General features: G+C 40.9%; 1 protein-coding gene across 3 annotated transcripts in view; it reads left to right on the forward strand.

Moving 5' to 3' along the window:
• The window catches only part of Opcml (opioid binding protein/cell adhesion molecule like), a 517106-nt gene that overhangs the window by 391689 nt on the left and 105876 nt on the right, over window positions 1-19541 (forward strand). For all 3 annotated transcript variants that reach the window (XM_038323188.1, XM_038323189.1, XM_038323190.1), the window contains exon 3: window positions 14197-14322. In XM_038323188.1, coding sequence (XP_038179116.1) covers window positions 14197-14322 — 126 coding nt within the window. The remainder of the gene's footprint in view (window positions 1-14196; window positions 14323-19541) is intronic.

Below are 19541 nucleotides of genomic sequence, written 5' to 3' on the forward strand. Positions count from 1 at the left end.
AGAGTTCTACAGAAGGCTTAAACAGGCTGAGGGCAGATAAAGAAACGCATTTCCAACCATAGATTTGAAAGCAGTTGACCAGATAGGACATTAAAGTAGTGTAAGAAAACACCTGCAGACTGTCAAAAGAAATCCAGAAGGCCGGAAATCATTGAACAGAACGATGGGTCTAGTTCTATGTGTTGACACACACAGACTGATTCTTTGTCCAGGCACCCTGCTGGTACCACCTTCAACAGCTTCAAAATGCTTCAAATACAGCAGGGCCAGCCCTGATGACTGTTGACATCAGAGACTCTTCATAGCCTTCTGGGAGCAGAAGGGATAATGAATCCTAGTTGACCTTCTCAATCATTTTGTGATAGTCCCAGACAGCTAACTAAGATATCACTTCAGCTTCTCATTTATGTCAGTCCCTGATCATGTGACCAGGGAGACCATTAGAAAGCTGGTAATTAGAGCCAGAGGATTACTGCCTATCAGTAAAGAGGGGCCACAGCAGTTAGTGTCCTTAAGGTTACTGAGGTAAGGTGACTTCTGCCCTCAGATGCTTCAAGGGTACTCATGGACCCATGATGCTATGCCCACACTGGACAGGTGTTTGTCAGACTGGACAGAACCCAGCAGACTGTTGAGCTGCCCTGACAGATGTGCCAGCGTTTGGCCAGAGCTGTGTGCACCTGGCCTTACCTGTTAGGCCATGGGAGAACTTAGGCAGCCCCTCCCTGCCTGTTTCTTCATCAACACAAGACGCTAAAGGGGCTTCATGGAGCTTTCCTGAGGCAGCAGTGAAAGCTCTACATGTGGGCCTCCTGATGCTAAGTTCTCATTGAGAGTCCCTGGAGAGAGAGAAGTAGAGCCAGAAACACTGATGTTTGCCACAGGCTCAGTACCAGGAAACCATCTCATCTGCTTGCCTTTCATTCCTCATGATGACCTGTGAGTTACCCATGGTCACCAGGCTATTTTTTCAGCTTGAGAAACAGATGAAAGAAATTAAGAAAATACAAGGTCACACTGTGAGTAAGGCTGGGTGAGAGAACAGGAAGAGGTTGCTGTGACCAGCTTTAAAAGGAAAGGTGAAAGGGGGAAGAAGGCCAAAACACAGACCGGGAGATGTGAAGTACCCAGCATCCCTGGCGTGAGAGACTTGCATCAACAGAGGTCCCAGTCTGGTAGGCACCTCATAATAAACACTTGACAGAATTGGGACTAAAACCAAAGTGTTTCCTTATTGAAAAAAAAAAAAAAAAAAAAAAAACAGGGAGAACTGGGTTATTCCTAGGTCTATTTTTGACTTGAAAATGCTGTGATATAAATTAAAACCTGTGATCCTAAGTATGAGTGTGGCCAGAACTCTTGGGGGCAGGGGAAGGGGCACGGACTGCAAGTGAGGGTTGGACAGAACAAAGGGAACCTCCCAGAGAGCAGCCATCTCCCTGCCCTGGGAAGAGCTGAGAACAGCCAGAAGGACTTCCACTGTGTGTGGTTTCTCTGATCATGGCCAATTGCTTGAATTGTGCAAATTAAAATAGGAAATGTGTGTCTATAAATAACCTCTGTAAGAGACACAGTGGAGACAACCATTACAAATGAACTCAGTGGAGCGTGAGTGGGCTGTGATGTCATCCCACCCTGAGCAAGTGTTCACGTATCTGTAACACATAATCATTCGTTCAGATTCACTATCATTTCTCTCATCAAAATGCCACTAGGAAGGAAAAACTGAATTCAGATGGATCAGGTCTTATTCATTCCAGCATAAAATAAAACCACCTCACACCAAGATGTGAAGGAAGCCTGAATTCACAGTCAGCCTGAACAACTGAATCACTAGATCTGGGCCTGCTTCTAAGAGCGAGGATGTGACCCCACGCAATTCAGCCCAGTTCCAGCTTGATGGATGCCTCTGTAGATCCTGAGAAGCTGGTCCCTGGAGACTCGCCTTTCACTCGCGGTTAATCTCAGCTTGTACTGAGAGAACTTCTTGGACACCAGGCATTGTGTTACACGGTAATGGAGGGGCCCAGAGAGATGGCTCCACAGTTAAGAGCACTTACTGCTCTTCCAGAGAGCAAGTTTGGTTCCCAGCAGTATCAGTCGGCTCACATTGGCCTGTACCTCCATTTCTAGGAGATGAAATTCCGTCTGGCCTCTGTGGGCACCTGCTTACTTGTGGTATGTATAAACTAACTCAGGCACACACATCGTCATCATCATCATCATCATCATCATCATCATCATCATCATCATCACCATCCTTTATGCCCTGGCAATTCTTAGGCATGCCTGGGCAGCCTGTTTATGACAGTCCTCCAATTGTCCCTATCCTGGGCAGTCCTAGACGCTTCTATTATTGTCATACCCAAGGTTCCACAGTCTTCCCTTATGCTCAGTATCCAGCATGTTTTGGGCCTTCCTCTTTGCCTTATCCCATGCACTCCTTCATGCAATGCTATCTTCGGGTATCGCCTTCACTCATTCTCATGACATGGCTGAAGTCGCTCAAGTGTCACTGCCATATCCTGTAGTTTACTGCCCTGTGTACATGAAGATGTTTCTTAACGTCTATCTCTCGATAGACAATTGGTTTATTTTATCAGCCTATTAGACATATTGTTGTCAAAGTTTGAATATGTTCTACTTATTTCCCTCTTTCCCTTAAGGATAGTATATCTGAATTGAGGTAGCTGGGTTATATGGAAACCAAGCGTGTGAGAAGCCAATATAGTCTACCTTTAAAGTCACACTGCCGTTGGTTTCGAGGTATTTGCCAAAGCGTATTGGTGCTTGTCTGTTATAATTATTCTGCTGTGTAAAGCTGTATCTCCTCCAGATTTTGGATTTACATGTTTCTGGTGAGAAACATTGATAAGCACATTGTGATATGCATATCAGCCATTTTGAGATTTTCTTCAGCTAGATAGCTTGTGTGTATATTTTTGTTTTGCTGTTTGTACTTATCTTGTCATATTTATGAGCTAATCAATGATCACAAAGAATTCTGCCTAAGCTTTTATCTAAGTCTCAGCTTTTAGGTTCAATTCTTTCAATCATTTTGAGGTCCATTTTTTAAAATATATATATAGTTTGAAGTGGGATCCCAAATGCTTACTTTTGCATGTGGGTGTAAGTTGTTTCCTTATCTTTTTTCCTGGAAGCTGCATTTTTTTACTCATTGACATGTTTCCCTATCTTGTTGACAATGACTAAACATTTACATATATTTCTGGATTTTTACCTACATTTTCTTAATGTATTTGTTTATTCTTATGCTGATTTTAATAATTAATATTTTTTTAAGGTATTAGTGATTATAAGAACTACATACCCATATCCATACATGAGTGTTTTATTCAAGAATAACAAAGGTTACTATTTTCTGTTGCTCCCAGAATTTAAGTCACTTGCAGATTGGGCTGGGCTCTTTTTACTTTCCTCCTCTTCCTTCTTCTTTTCCTCCTCCTCTTTCTTCTCATATTTTGTCTCTTGAGACAGTGTTTCATAAATAGGTTAGACTGGCCTTCAGCTCACTGTGTATCCCAGGGTGGCCTTGAACCGCCAGCAATCCTCCCGCCTCTGCTTCCTGAGGGCTGGAGTTGTAAACACAAGTGGCAATACCACACCTTATAAAGTGTACTTGTGACACTGCTGGAGGCTAGCGAGTCTAGTGTAAAACCAGAGAAAGCTTGAGCTGGGCATTCGCAATCTGGTTCCTTCATTTTAAAACCACCCAAAGCAAGTAAGCAACACAAATGCATGAACACATGCACAGGAACACTCAGTCCTCATCGGGTGGCCTAAGGGACTTGCGAAAGATTAGAAAATTGAGGCTGAAAGACTAGAACCCAGTCCTTCATTTACTTCATATAGCGCCGTGGTGTTTGTTACTGATTTTGATTGTTAGTAAATTGCTATACTATTTCATATGCAAAATGTTGCACAAGCTAAGCTAGCTTGAATACTACGTTTTCCAATTTATTCTTGCCTCTTGTTTCGGAAATAAGCTGACTTATTAGGATGCAGAAAGGTAACCCCACAAGAATAAAACATGGAATCCTTAAAAGCACTTTCTATATTATTTTTGTAAATTAGTTTTGAGTGTTTAAAACTATAATGGAAAGCGTTTCATATTTCTATTACCCTCACAAGATCTCTTAATATTTTGTTATTCCCTGAGCATCATAATAACATTAAAATGAAAATAGTAACAATGGCCATCTAAGGCAATTGGAAACCATTCTCTCTAATCTAATATCCACATACCTGCAAGGCAAATATTTTTATGCCCATTTTACAGTCCAGAAAGCTAAAAGTGGATGGCTTAAATGTGTGTCTTTTTAAAACATCAATCCAAAACAGAAGGAAACTCTATTCAAATGTTAGCGTCTAGGATTGCAAGTCAAGAGATGTTGTTTTTAACTATGGAGCTAACTAAGGCGTTTGAGATTAAAATCCTGAGTGAGCAGAGACCAGTGGTACCAGCCAGCAGATGGCCTCAGGAAGCCTCAGGGAACAGAACGTGGTACACATCATGAGTGGACCAGACTTCCCAACAGGGCACTTCAGGACAGTACGGAAGCTGGCCAGGTCTCAGTAACGGATGGAGACACAGGACAAGCCCAGACCCCATGCAGGACTGCAACTGTGGCTTCTCTGCTGGGCTAAAAACCAAACTCACCTTGAGGACTTTTAAACAGCATGGCTTCCTCTTGTGATCTTGTCCTGGCGCTCCTTCAGGAAAGAAAGGAAAGCTCCTCCCTGACTTCTCGCTGGCATGGGCACTCTTAGCGATAAGGAGGAATATGAGTAGGTGTCAGAGAGACCGCAACAGGAGCATCGCTGTGCACTTGTCCACTGTGTGCTGCCATCCAGAGGACTGCAGCCACATAGGCAGTTTTTATGAACAAGGAAGCAGTGGCTGGAACCTGGAGCTGTGGCTCTAGCCAGGGTGCCCCTGCATAGCATTATCTCATGAGCTGGCCCCACCCAAGCTTTCGCAGTCCTCAGACATCAGACTCTACCCCGTCAGCTCAGAGATGTCATCAGGATGAAATTAGTTAACAAAGCCATTGCGACTGAAGGACTGCTCCCTACTTTGCTAGGGATGGCAGACAGAGGCCTGTCTGACAAGGCTGGCTAGGGAGAATTAACAGTCACCCTGGCACATTGCCCCTTTCTCAGTTGGCTCTCAACTGAGATGGGCTGTGTGGTGGGATGGACAGGATGCTGAGGCCTGTCCACTGTTCCTTCTAGTAAGACTCCCTGGAAGACACGAGGAGACCTGGCTCAATGCACATGTATGAGGTCTTCCTGTGCATTGGCTCAGTGCAAACTCAGGATGAAGGAGGACGATGCTAATAGGCCTGCCTAGAGTACTTCCTGGTATAGCCAGAGTGGGTGTGTCAATAAGACAACAGCATGGGTGGAAATAGCCACAGGTGGGAACATATTATATTTATAACAACATTATTTGCAGGGATATCTCATACCTTCATTCTATAATTTATATTATTAAATACTATATAATTATAGTTATAGAGATAACATTACAAAACTATACTTATTATGTGACTTATATATAATTTAATATATCGCATTTATTAATTTACTTAGTTATTGGATACATTTAACTTAATTAAACATAAGTGAATCTTCCCTTGTCAGCAATGCAAGGCAAATTTCATGCATCAACCGTGACATAAAGTGAATGGGACTGAGATTTGGAAAATGATCAACAGGAATGGCTGGAGCTGTTTCTTTGTTTCCAAATGGCACCATTAACATCCACAGTGGGCACAGGAAAGAATAACTGCAGCTCGCATTTGATGAGAGCTGGCATACTTCCAAGCACCATGCTGGTGTGCTGCGTAAAGTCATGCTTACTTCTTGCAACAACCCGGCTGGGCACGTTTTGTCAGCTTCACTTTACAGGTGGCAAGCCATGATCCAGGAGGAGAAGAGTGAGTGTTGCCCAGGCATGGGGAGCTCCTGGACTCCAGAACCCGAGCGAGGGACACACAGCCTCTTATAACTGTATCTTCCCTATTATGACCACTATTTGGGTGTGGAGATAATAACACATGGGTCCATCCCTGTTGACTTGGTTCAAAGAAAACCTTGCCTTCAGGCAAGCCTTTTCCAACTCAAGTTTGTTCTACCACAAGAACACAATGATCTACAAAGTGTAGACACTTATTTGGCAAGTTTTCATTATGTATTATGCATAGTCCTAAGTACGGGGTTCACTGTGCTTTATGAAGTTAAAACTTAAAGTCCACTGCATAAACAAACATGTATTGTCAATGAACACAAACGCACAAAACTGTAAGTATCATACAGGAAAGTGTGAATGTGTAAGAAGACACTGTAACAAAGGGGCCTGAATTAGACAAGCCATTGGGGGAGAGCTGAAGTCATTAGCAAAGACTCCATTAAAACTGATCCCAGAAGGAAACCTCACACCAGTAGAGTGAGGTCCTGAATGTTTCAGAGAGAGCAAAGAACAAAGGTCAGATCTCTAGCATAGGATACACTTGAAACATTTTATAAAAAAGATTCAGCTTGAAAACCTATTCATCTACATATTATGTTCTAAGGGAAGTATAGACCGTGGCAGACGTTGTGTTGTGTAACAGCAGCCCAAGGGTAGATGTAAGAGACCTGGGCCATGAAACAGTTCCCTTGCAAATGTAAGTGGTATGATAAAGAATGCTTTGGGAGGAAGAGAGAAACTCAGCTATCATAAAGTTAAATACTGAAAGATGTCTGGTTCTGGGGCACAGAGACAGGGCTGTATTTTCTAGTCAGAGGGAAGAATGTGTAGAAAGTCAGAGAATGAGAGTGCCACAGCCCCAGAGACACACACTAGCAAGGAGGCTGTGGTTACACCATGGACAGACTGACTGAAGCTGAGCAGATAAATCCTGCTAAGAATCTTGCACTGTGTCTGCTGGGTTTAAGGTTTAAGGGGTGTATATTGAAAGAGTTGGACTGAAACAAGGAAATCATAGTAGCTGTGGAGAGCATATGCATTTTGTTATATAAGGTAGTAATAAGTAGAACGTGACAAGACTTTTGTAAAGCTTCAAGCAATGGAAGATGAGATTGTCAGCTAAGTCAATGGTGGTGGGGCTGAAGATGAATGAACAGGTCCCAGATGCCGTGTGAATTATCTAAAGCAGGTTGCCATGAAGTAGATGCAGAGATTGAATACATGCTTCCTAGCAATCTGGAGCCTAGTGAAATGTCAGAAATCCACCTGTTCCCCAGGATACTTGATTGCAGTCTGTTAAACATTGTCTACAAATAATATTAACGCATAGACAGTTCAGGGCCACTACAGATGTACATTGAGACTTCTGCAATCCTCTGTGAATGTCCTATTGTCATCCACTGTAACAGTTTCTTTCCTTCTTTCTTTTTGGTTTGTGTTTGTTTGTTTGTTTCTGAGACAAGGTTTCTCTCTGTGGCTTTGGAACTTGTCCTGAAACTCACTCCATAGATCAGGTTAGACTTGAACTCACAGAGATCTGCCTGACTCTGTCTTCTGAGTGCTGAGATTAAAGGGGTGCACCATCACTGCCCAGCTTCAGTTACTTTATTTATCATTGCCAGAAGCAACTTAAAGGGCAAAGGATTTATTTTGGCTCAAGCAAGTGGATCTACTGGGCCGCATGTTCTCCAGGGTAGCTGCGAGTACAGTCCAACCAAAAATCCTAAATATACAAAACCATGAGATTTTTCTAAATGATGTTTCTGTATCTTGACTATACAGCTCTTCAGTGTGAACTTCGTCGATGACAACGTTTTTGTCAGAAAGTCAACAGGCTAGAATTGTTTGAACGGCACACTCCATCATAGAGAGGAAGACAAAGTTGCTGGGACAGCTTGGTCCATGGTAGTAGAAGGGAAGAAGAGACCTTTAGCCCACAAGACCTGCCTTCTTAATGGTCTTTATCTGCTTACGAGTATTTATGTCCCAAAGGTGGCATAACCTCCTGAAACAGTGCCATCATCCCAAGACCAAATGTTCAAACACATGTGCCTATGGGAAAATCTTCACATTCACACCATAACACTCAGAATCCGTGAAACTAAACCAAATCCCTGGTCCACCATCAAGGAAGACCAAGAGCATCTATAGGTGGGACTTGAGAATATTCTATTTGTCGTCCTTTAGTGACAGTCCACTGGCTTACCATTTTCTTTGTGCAGTCTGGGCATTTCAAGTTACAATGGCTATTCATTTCTTTGTGTCTATTTGATCATTTATTAACACTAGCATGTTGTATAGATTGATTTTTCACAGATCTTTATTGTCATGGAACATGGATCTGTTCTCTAAATGTGGGTGTGGGAGAATTTGAAAATATTCCCGAGTGACTTTTTTTTTATTATCTTCAAAAACTTATCATGGAAGCAAGGATAGAGCTTCATGATATTACTAAGATCAATTCAGATTAAAAATTATATTAGAAGTATTGAACAAACCCTTTGGCAAGCAGCATGCATGGTTTTGGAGCGGTAAGGATGGCTAAGATGGGCTCAGGATACCAATGGTTTGCAGCAAGCTTGAGAAGCTATCTTGTGTAAGTTAGAAAAGTTGTTCACTCTAGAAAGGGCTGTGAGGGACAGTGCCCAGAGAAGGATGCAGAGCAGGGAAAATTGAAAACCAAGGGTTGATGGACATATTGTATTTGGAAAACTAATAATATTAAGCCAAAAGAAGACATAATATAAACCTATATAATCTGGGATAATTTACTGAACTCTTATGTCTCTGTTCTTCATTTTATTCCAGTTATTTTTCAATTTTCAGGAGCCCATGAGGCCATTCAAGAGTAAAGCCATTTGAACAAGTCATTAGACACGAATGTTGGCTACCAAGGGCTTCATAACTGAGACCCAAAAGGACTTTCTTCCTTCCAAATCACTTCACTTCCTGTCTTATTGAGTATCTATGTACTTGTAATGGAGTTTATCATTCTTCCTTTGAGAAAAAATGACAGAATCCTCCTGAGCTCCTAGGAATGACAGATCATGCCGCATGGCAGTGTGGGAATATCTGCCTCGCCTTGGCATCCATTCCAGGAGGTTATTTCCTAATGAGTGACATTGACTAGTCACCCGGAGAATGCAGAAATCACACTGAATTAACACCCAGTTTTCCTAGTTCCCCTTTCCCTGCTCTGTTTAAACTAGCACGAGAAACACCATCGCAGTAAAAATGGCACCTCTACACTGGATGCTGTGCCGGGAGTCCCAGCCCAAGGTATCATGGCTGTGACTTATTAAGTCACTGTACATGAAAACAACTCTGCTTGCCCAGGCAGTGTCTGTATTCCTTCCAGGGAGACTCTGGGGGTCTTCCTAAAGAGGCCTTAAGATGGCCTAGCACTTCTGCCTAAAGCAGATATTATTCTGAGAATATTTGGAAGCTACACCAAAGTTGTTTCTTTATAGGAATGAGAAAATACATATTGGCATTTCTATGCCGAGACCTATTTTTTAACAAGCCAGAAAATACTGAAAAACAGGTAGAACCATTTTCTCCAGAGTATACAGTACAGTTGGAAAGTGCAGTTTTTTTTCTTTCTTTCTGTGTGTATTTCGGTAAAATATGTGCACTGAAATTTCAGGGCAATTCCTAATGCAGAAATAACCCCCAATATGGCAGATTTATAAGCTAAGCAATTTTTATTTATTTGCTAATGTGGATTCCCTCAAGAGTTCAAATGTTCTGCTGGTTACTTATGGCCTCTCCTTGAAAAGTCTTCCCTGTGAGGTCTCAGCAGTGTGAAACTGCGGGCTGCAGGGTTGTCAGAACGGAACATAATTCTTCTCTGCCAATGATTTCAGTGCTTGGGAATCTACCAGCACTTCAGCTGCTTGTTTGATAATTAATAATTCATAATTAAGGTGGCAATACAAATAAGTCAACATGACTGTAGGCTGGGTGCCTCTTCTCTCTGTCATCTTTCTTTTGATTCCGATGATCTAAAAGAAAAAAAATGGGAAGGAAACCTAAAGTTTTGATTCCAAACTTTGCCTCCCTGAGCACTGGGATTCTGTTCAAACTGTGCTCCGAATCCTCCTCTCAACAGAAATTCAACTCATGCCCTTAAGAGCCTCCAAGTCCAAGATGCAGGAGTCCCACCTTTTGTGATGCACTTGGTCCTTAGGGAAAGAGACAGGTGCCATGGTAGCTGCAATGCTGCATGGTTTGTCGTCTTCCTGAGGCAGGCTTGGATGAGATGATACAGGGAAGATGGCTTCAGTACTGGAGACATGGGAAGGGGACAGCAGAAGGAAGGTGGCATTTGAGTGGTTCTCTAAAGATAAGCCAGGCCTTTCCCGGAAAAGGATGAAGAAGGTAGAGGAACTGTGAAGTCTTCCAGGTCCCTGGGCCCTGAGATGATCCAAGGGCATGAGGATCTGTATGATGTAATCTCAGGGCATGTGGTATGCAGTGTTCTCTGTGAGTGGTAGCTGGCTCTAGATATGGGACTGTAGTCAGGCTGCCAAGGCCTCTTACACAGAGGGGTTTGTGTGTTATCTCCAGGGAGAGCTGTAAGAGTCAGTAAAGGAGCAGATTGATTCCCTTATTGCTTTAACAGGTCGTACTGTCTACATTGACAGGGTAGGTCAGATGGACTCAAAGGTGCTCAGCCACCGATTACAAAGTTCCAGGCGAGAATCTATTGTAGTTGTCTAGTGAGAATTCATGAGAAATCCAAGCAGAAACACTGATGAGAAGGGTTGAAGTGGAATCTAGGTATTTTCTGTCCTGAGGTCTTTGTGAATTTGGTAATTAAGGGAAAATGAAGAATCAGAGTGTACTTAAAGTGCCTGAGACCCGTGGACATTGTCCAGGCGCTAGAGAAGAAAACAGTTGCACAATGGTATTGTCACTTTCACTGTAATCAGCCGCAGCATTGTGGCTGCCATAGCAACCCATACATATTGAGTGCTTATTTTACATCAAACACTCTGATAAGACAGCACTGAAAGTCATGCAGCAACGAGGTTAGTGCCTCCCAGTTCACAGGTGAGGCACTAAAGTTCAAACAGTAGAGAGCAAATTACTAATTAAGATCACACAGTAGGTGAGAAATTGCACTCCAGAGCCCTGCCTCTAACTGATTGAATAGCATGGTACTAAAAATAGTTCACTTTGTAGTACAGCTATGTCCTGCTTACTGTTGGTCTTAAAATGTTGCGGTTCAGTACAAAAGTGTTTCTTGTATTACAGAATTCTTGATATAAATTTTGATTTCAGATCTTTCCAAGGTTGGTCTTACGTGGTATGCAATTCTTTCATGTGCTGGGCAGTGGTAGTGAAACCATAGCTCCAGTTTAGTGATACAGTCAAGAAGGAAATCAAACCACCCATCCTCCATGTTGTGCGGCATTGCTAAATTTTGATGCTTTGTACATTTAATGGATTATGAACTTTCTGATATTTTCAACTTTGAATATGTTTATTGATCATAACCTCAACACGAACCAAGGAACATCCATACAATGAAAGGTGGCAGCAGTAATGGGGAGTTTAATGATTGATTCAAGGTCTCAAAGAGAATAAAATTAATAGCAATCAAGAAATCAAGAAAAAGATTCAGAGTTTTAAAGGATAAGTAAGATTTTGGAGATTAAGGAATGAGAAGAGTATGAAGATGCAATGGTAATAATGGAACACAGGGGTTAAATGGAATGAAGAAAAGAAGACAGGTGTGGGATCCCTGTCTGTATACTATGACTATGTTTTATTACCATTGTTTAATAAAGAAGTTACTTTGGCCTACGGCAGGGCAGAATATAAGTAGGCAGAAAAGCTAAACTGAATGGGGGGAGAAAGAAGGCAGAGTCAGGTAAATGTTGCCAAAGAAAAAAGATTCCAGAACCTTACTGGTAAGCCACAGCCCCGTGGCAATACATAGATGAACAGAAATGGGTTAGTTTGAGATATATGAGCTAGCTAGAAATATATCTGAGCCATTGGCCAAACACTGTTGTAATTAATATAGTTTCTGTATGATTATTTGGGTCTGGGCAGCCGGGAATGAAAAAGCAGTCTCTGTTTACAGCAGGGTAGAAGTGGGGACTATGGGAAAGGATAATTAACACTAAGACATTTGAAAATACCATATAGAACTCTACTACTGTAGTTTTCCAAAATATACACATATACATATAGAAAAGGAGCTTAAGTGGAATTATCCTGTAATAATAGCATGACTGTGCCTCTTTTGAACACCATAGGATGTCAAATAAAAAGCCAAGTACCAGGTACAGGTTACCTCTTTTTGAGTTGTTGATCACTAAGGTCACAGACCTTTTCCTTCATAAAAAAAAGAAAAAAAAAACACTACAGGTATTGCTGTTATTCTTGCTCTTGTTTATTCTCGAGAGTTGCATGGTATAATCCTATTGCTGAAGATACCACATGTCTAGGTCACAGACCACAGAGCAATCAAGCTAATACTCATCTGGAAGTTACATCCCTCCCTGCTAGTTTTCATAGTGCTGGAAGTCTTCTGTTGTCAATACCAAGGGAGGAGAGTATTCAGTACTCTTACCCATTGAAAACCCTGTGAGCTACAGGCTGAGAATCCTGTAAGCTACAGTAACTAGCAATATATGCCCTGTTGCAACAGTTGCACAAAAGTTTTGGGAGCAACTAACCACATTCTGATTGTGCTTGAAGCCTGATCCACAAGTAGAATTCATTCCTAGTACTGTTTGTTATCTGGGGAAAAATGTTTGTGGTGGTTAGGTCATAGGCAGTAGAGGAGAGACCTTAATACTATTATTCTACTAAATGGGCATAGTGTTAAACTTGTCCCTAAGTTCTTATCTTGATATCCATAGATTAGTGAATCTCTCAGCACTCATTAGAGGAGTTTGTTTGAGCAGTAGATAATTAACATAGTAGTAAGCATAGAGACCCACAACTGATGAATATGCAGAGAATACAAGACTCTGGAGTGCTCAGCTCTAAGTGCAATATTTATGTCCTAACTGTCTCCCAAGGCTCGGGGATCATCATAAAAAAGAAAGTAAATATGCTGTAAGAGCCAAAGGCAGTGAATGACTACAGGCAAAGTTTCCTGTAACAACAGGACACCTGTACATCTCAACTGAAAGCCGCTGAAGTCCTCCCACTGGTTCAGAAGATATTGGCAACTGGTAGCTGCTAAGGGAAAGAGAATATGGTAGATTGAAGGAGGTAGCCCCAAAGTTGCTACCCATGCTCCAGCAGATAATCCTATATCCATCTATGGACAGCACTAGACAGACTCAGTAGGTTTTACAAAGACAGAAAGAGAGCACATCTGATAAAGTTAGAGTAGTGGGGGAGTAGGGAAGAAATTAGAGAGAAGTGAGTGGAGTGTATATTTGCTCAAAACACATTAATTGCATGTCTGAAGTTCTCAACCCAAAGGAAAAGCAATTAGCAAAATTTGAATAGGGCTTGAAGGTTAGATGGAGCAATGGAAAGGTTTTGTTGTGTGAATATTTTTGTTTGTATGTACTCCATGTTCAATTGTTCAGTTTTATTCTTAGTATCCTGCACATTTTCCAATATTTCACTAAAAGTTCTGAATATTTGTTAAAATGGATTTGTGTAGTCTTAAAATAAACAACCACTAAACACCAATAATGAAATAAAATGTAAAAAAGAAGTTGAAAAGAAATCTGGGAAGAAATACTGTGTTCAACTTCAAAGCTTTAGAGAGGGTCTGAATGTTTTGGACATGGTGAGTAGCCAATGTGCTTGGCTTTTGAAGTGAGGTAGTGGGAATAAGCTGTGACGGGAAACGTATTGTCATCTGTATAAACAATAAAGGAGCCTGTGGATCGAGAAGGAATCTTGCAGGTCCTTGTGATTTATCTGTTACTTTGCCTCTAATGAATAAGTAGTTATACCCTTGCTTTCAGATCTTCTGCCAATGCCACCACAATACCTTCACCTACTAGCTACCTCAACAGGGCACAACAATGAGCTTTTCTATTATACACATTCTGTAAATGGTGTCATTGGCCAGATCTTTGCCAAGATGAGCAATGTGGGATTAAAATGATATTCATGATACAAACACATAACATGATAAGTGAATATTTATAGGCTGGCAGCTCTTTAAGTAAACGGAATCATTTTCAGTGTTTTTTCTCTCTTCCATTTCCTTATAGTTCCTCCCCAGATAATGAACATCTCTTCAGACATCACGGTGAATGAAGGAAGCAGTGTGACTTTGTTATGTCTTGCAATTGGCAGACCAGAACCAACGGTAACATGGAGACACCTGTCAGTCAAGGGTAAGGTATTTACTATGCAAAAGTTTGGAGAGTGTATATTAAAGGCCTGCTTGGCTCTCATGCAAAGGAAATATCAACAACCAGAAAGTAACCATGTATGTGAATGCAGCAATGTGGCTTCTCTAAAGCAACCTGTAGATGGAGCGGCAGGCTGTGTCCCTCCACCCGGCAAGCTTTACCCAAAATAATTGCACGGAAACTGTATTCATTTAAACACTGCTTGGCCCATTAGTTTCAGCCTCTTACTGGCTAATTCTCATATCTTGCTTTAACCCATATTTAGTAATCTGTGTAGCACCACGAGGTGGTAGCTTACCAGGAAAGATCTTAACTTTCATTCATCTTGGAGAGGAGAGCTATGGCATCTGCCTGAGGCATCTGCCTGATTCTGCTTTCTTTCTCCCACAATTCTGTTCTGTCTACTCTGCCTACCTAATTTTCTGTCCTATTAAAGGGCCAAGGCAGTTTCTTTATTAACCAATGAAAGTAACACATAGATAGATGACTCTCCTCCATCAGCAACCCGTTCTATATGTCTGCTGCTGAGTACCACATTCCAGGAAGAGAATCTGGAGATGAAACCTACTGAGATTATTTTCTCAGTTCTCTCCATGACTTAGAAAGCCATTGACTCCAAACTGAAAGGAAGAGTAGATGAGTAGCTTTCATTTGATGACAGTAGCTTGTGCAGAGATGGGTGTGGAGGGTAAGGTTGATATCATGCCCTTGGGAACTTTGGCACTGTTCTACATGAAGTAGAAAAGGACCTCCTGCTTCACTATTTTCAGAGCAGATATGCAGAGCCATATCTCTTGGATCTGAACACACAGAGTTCACCCTGCAAGGAAGAAGGGCAGTAGAAGTAGGGGATTACCCCAGGCATGACTTTACTGGGTACCCAGTAATTGGTATTAAAACACCAGTCACCATCATCTCTGACTAAGTAGGAAGGAAATCAAAAGGACATGAGTCCTTGCCTCCTTGGAAATAAAACTTGCACTCCAACCTGAGCTTTCAAGGATGGGCACAGAGCCATCTGATATATTACACTGTTGCCAGAAACTGTGATTTATTTTAAAGAATATACAAGAATCAAGTGCTCCCTCAGGCATTGGAAAACCTAAATATGAAACCAGTGACTAGGAGAATACACATACTCCTGTGTGTAATGTAAAAATAATGTACATCTAAAAGAAAGCAGGGAAGTAAATCTTCATAACCTTGAGAAAGGCAGAGATCCCTAGAACACAAAAAGCTCTCTGAGAAGGAAACAAAAAGGACAGACTTGCTTGAGAATCCCAGGGCTGTCTTGGCCAAGTGTGAAAAACTTCATGACTTAAATGGAAATATATTTCTTCATGCTGTTGGAGACAGTGTGTCAAAGGTCAAGGTGTGGCCAGGCTGATTCCTTTCCTTGACTGATTCCTTCCACCTATTTTTTTTCTAGCTTCTGGTGATTTCCATCAGTCTTGGGTACGACTTGTTTGTAAACGTGTCACTGTGATTTCTGCCTTCATCCTCAGTAGCATTCTCCTTATGAGCTAGAGGAAACTATCTATTTCTCTAAAGGAATAAGCCATATCCTTTAGGGATGATAGCAACTACCTCTTCTTGTTTATTTGTTACTTCATCGCCTCTATAAAGACCCTACTTCTATTAAAACATCTTTAGAAATCAATGAAAAGTCAAGTCTCTGGAAAAAAATATACTTATTTCTGACAAAAATGACATCAACTATATATGAGTATTTATAGCATACAACCCTAACAGCCCACCTAAAAATGATCAAAATTGACATATGGAAAAAAAAACGAAGCACATGAAAAAGTACTCAACATCGTTATCGTAGAAATAACAATCAAACCACACTGTGGATAGAGTTACTAGAAAGACCAAGTTAAATAGGCTGGTAATATTAAATGTTGGTAAGACAGCGAGCCCTGAAGCTTAGCCTTAGCAGCCCAGACTGTGAAGCTGAGTAAGCCCTATGGAAAGAAGTGTGGTATTTTATTGTAAAGTGGAACATATATTTAACATATACTTAAAGTCCATATACACAAACATATACTGTATGTGTTAGCTTCATTCACAACAGTTTACACTAGAAGTAACACACTCACAGCAAGTGAAATATAAACAGTAGACCAATGCTGAACAATCAGAAGAATCAAGCACCGATTCACATGATATGGTGGAAGAATCTCAAAATCACACTGAGACACACACACACCAGGTGATTTCCTTTAAATAATCCAATTCTAGACCAGGAAACACTAACCCATAGTGGCAAAAGCCAGATCATCAGTTACCTAAGAGACTTTGGGTATCACTGACTGCATAGCAATATTGGGAGGATGTCTAAGTCTCTATTGAAATGATGGTTACAATTGTTTTAAGTAAGTCAAAATGAATATAACTTTACACTATAGTAAATGCATTAGACTGAGTATAAAATGGATTCTAAAAAATTTTGATGTAGACATATGAGAAATAATGTCCCGAGGTCTTGTCCTAATTTAGGACATCAGTCATCTCGATAACTGTAAAGGAGTGACAGTTTGTTAAGGGAAACACCACCTCAGCAGTGGCCGTTTTCTTCCTTACATATTAAGATCATTCATTTTCATCTCTGTCTTTTTCTAGAGTAAGATAATGCTATTAAAACTGCTTAAAATTTTTGATAGATTACAGATGTTGAAATATAACATTTTAATATCACAGCATCAACAAGGGCATTAAAACACACGCCATGGGCATTTCAAAACTCAGGTTTGATCTAAGTGCAGCCATAGAGCAAATTCCTAAAGGCACGCGCCCCGGGTGACTTTTGTCTAAAGCCAGAGAGAATTTAGGTTTCATGTGATTGACAAGAATATGTCTAACCAGGAGACCAATTTTTATGCATTTGGTAAAGTTGAATGTATTTATAAATGCTTTAAATCCAAGAATATACTTATTTGATCCCAACTATATAGTTCTTGAAGCCTGGAAATGTTATAAAAGGAATTTTGACTTTGTGTAAGTGTTTTGGAGCAATTCTTTCTAATGGTACACTGGCAAGAGTTTTTCCTTTTAAAGAAGAGGGCTTCATTCATCTCCCAACCTTTTATATCATGTAATAGTTGCAATTCAGTGTCAGAAAAAAAAAAAACCCAGCAAATTCTAAATTTAAATGTTGCCTGTGCTCTTTCATCTTTAGGACTGTGCTCCATTGCAAGCCGGGCTTTGTTTCCTGGCCTTTGGTTCGGCAGCCTTCATGGGTACCATTGTCTTTGCGTATTTGCTTGCAATGACATTTAAACATTTCAACACAAAGCATTGTTTCTGAAGTTTTAAAAGATCTAGAGAGTTTGCAAGTTTGAAATCTGCATCTGCTGGGTGGACTCGAGTGTTTCTTTTGTTTAAAAAGACGTTGAGTTCTACTCAAAGTTAGACAGTTGGTCCAAAGAAGAACATTCAGTACGATGTGAATATCCAACAGCATTTTGAGGGGAAAATGCTGTCTTTGGTTAGTTGAGAATGGAAGAATAAGAAGTTAAGGTTACAGTGATGTTTCTTTTGGCAGTCTAATTTGGCTCACTTCACAGCTCTGGTCCCAAAAGACTGATGCAGTTTCTCAAATAGATGGCTTAAATTATGGACTTACATAATTGAAATAAATAAAAAAGTATTGGTTTGGGAAAAATCTTCCAATGGACAAATAATTGGAAATAAAGAATAGTATTCACACTTAGGCTGTAACAAGCAAGTCTAAGAAAAGCATGTGTCTCGGTGGTGGAGTGTGTGCCTGGCATGACCAAGGACCTGGGTTTGAAACCTGGAGTCAGAAAATGGCAGTCTGAGTATATGCAGTTAACTCCTAGAAATCATAGAAAGAAGGAAGAGAAAGTGAAAATGGAAATCCATTACCATATAGGAGACTAGTAACAAAAGCATCGATGTACCAAAAATACCATAATGAATATCTGAAATTAAAAAAGAAAGATATAATGAAGGAAAAACTATTTAAAAAGCATGACTATTAAAGTACAGGAATGGGATTACTACTTAAAAATATAGTTGGACAATGGAGGGTTTCAGGCAGAGATATGGTGGTATGTATCTCTTTAAAATGGCCTGTTAGTGAGGTGGTAGGAGGGGACATTGAATAGTGTTACCTAGTTCTCTTGATGTAAATATCCCTCATTTTGGCACATACCTGGGAGTCCCTCTGTCGAAACTTCACGTTTATGGTTCATTTTCTCATAAAAACCCACAACTACACCTAAGTCCTCAGTCCAAAAAGAGCTAGAAGGGTTAAAGAATACCACAGACTTCCAGATGTGGTCTAAAGATTCCCAGCTTCTCTAATCTCTAGACTGAGTGAAGAACTGAAACCCCTGACCTGTTTTCTCTGTAGCATTAAAAGGAGAGCTGAGTTTCCCAGGGGCAGCATCCAGAAGACCTCACCAACACTTCCTAGGATCATAATGAAGTGTTGTGACATCTCCAGGAAAAAACGGTCTGCAGTTGTCCATTTGGGTTTTCACAGTTGACATGTAAACCACTGAGCACATGACTCCATAGCTTTAGGTATAAAAAAGTGATACGTGATGTTTTCAGTAGCGGATAATGGCTTGCTAATAGAATATATTTTTATGAATGCAATAGAGAATATGACACTTGCCCAATGGGCTTTACACACATACAGTCTGTTGCAAGGTAACATGCAGCTCAGGACTAGGACAAAAACCCCGTCTCTGTGATTTGAGTTCTGTAGACCAGGGTAGGCATGTTTGAGTGGGCAAATGGCCGGTGTGCTTGCCACACACTGTGATTGAGCATGGGTTCAGGAATTATTTTCTGATCCTTCCTGCAGAAAAGAAGAGTAATTGGGATGAGCAGAAGCAGGGATGGCTCTTCCATGTGCAAGGCTGACTGGAATGCAAAGGCGCAGGGATGGAGCAGAGAGAGTCTCGATAGACTTGCTGCTCTAGGGAGGGCTGTGTTTCTTTCCTTCTCGTAATACCACAGCAATCTGCTCTAATGCCTCACACCTGGCCAACGTCTAATGACATATTTGGGAAGGCCAGCTGTTTGGGGAACATAATGAAGTCTTCTCTTCTGTCTCCCTCCACTGAGATTTTAAGATGACAGCCATTCACCTGTGAGTGAGTTGCTCACACAATCTACTCATACAAGGTAATACCTTGGGGAGCTGGTGAATGAATTATTTTTGC

The sequence above is a fragment of the Arvicola amphibius genome, chromosome 3, assembly GCF_903992535.2.
Source record: "Arvicola amphibius chromosome 3, mArvAmp1.2, whole genome shotgun sequence".
NCBI lineage: Eukaryota > Metazoa > Chordata > Mammalia > Rodentia > Cricetidae > Arvicola > Arvicola amphibius.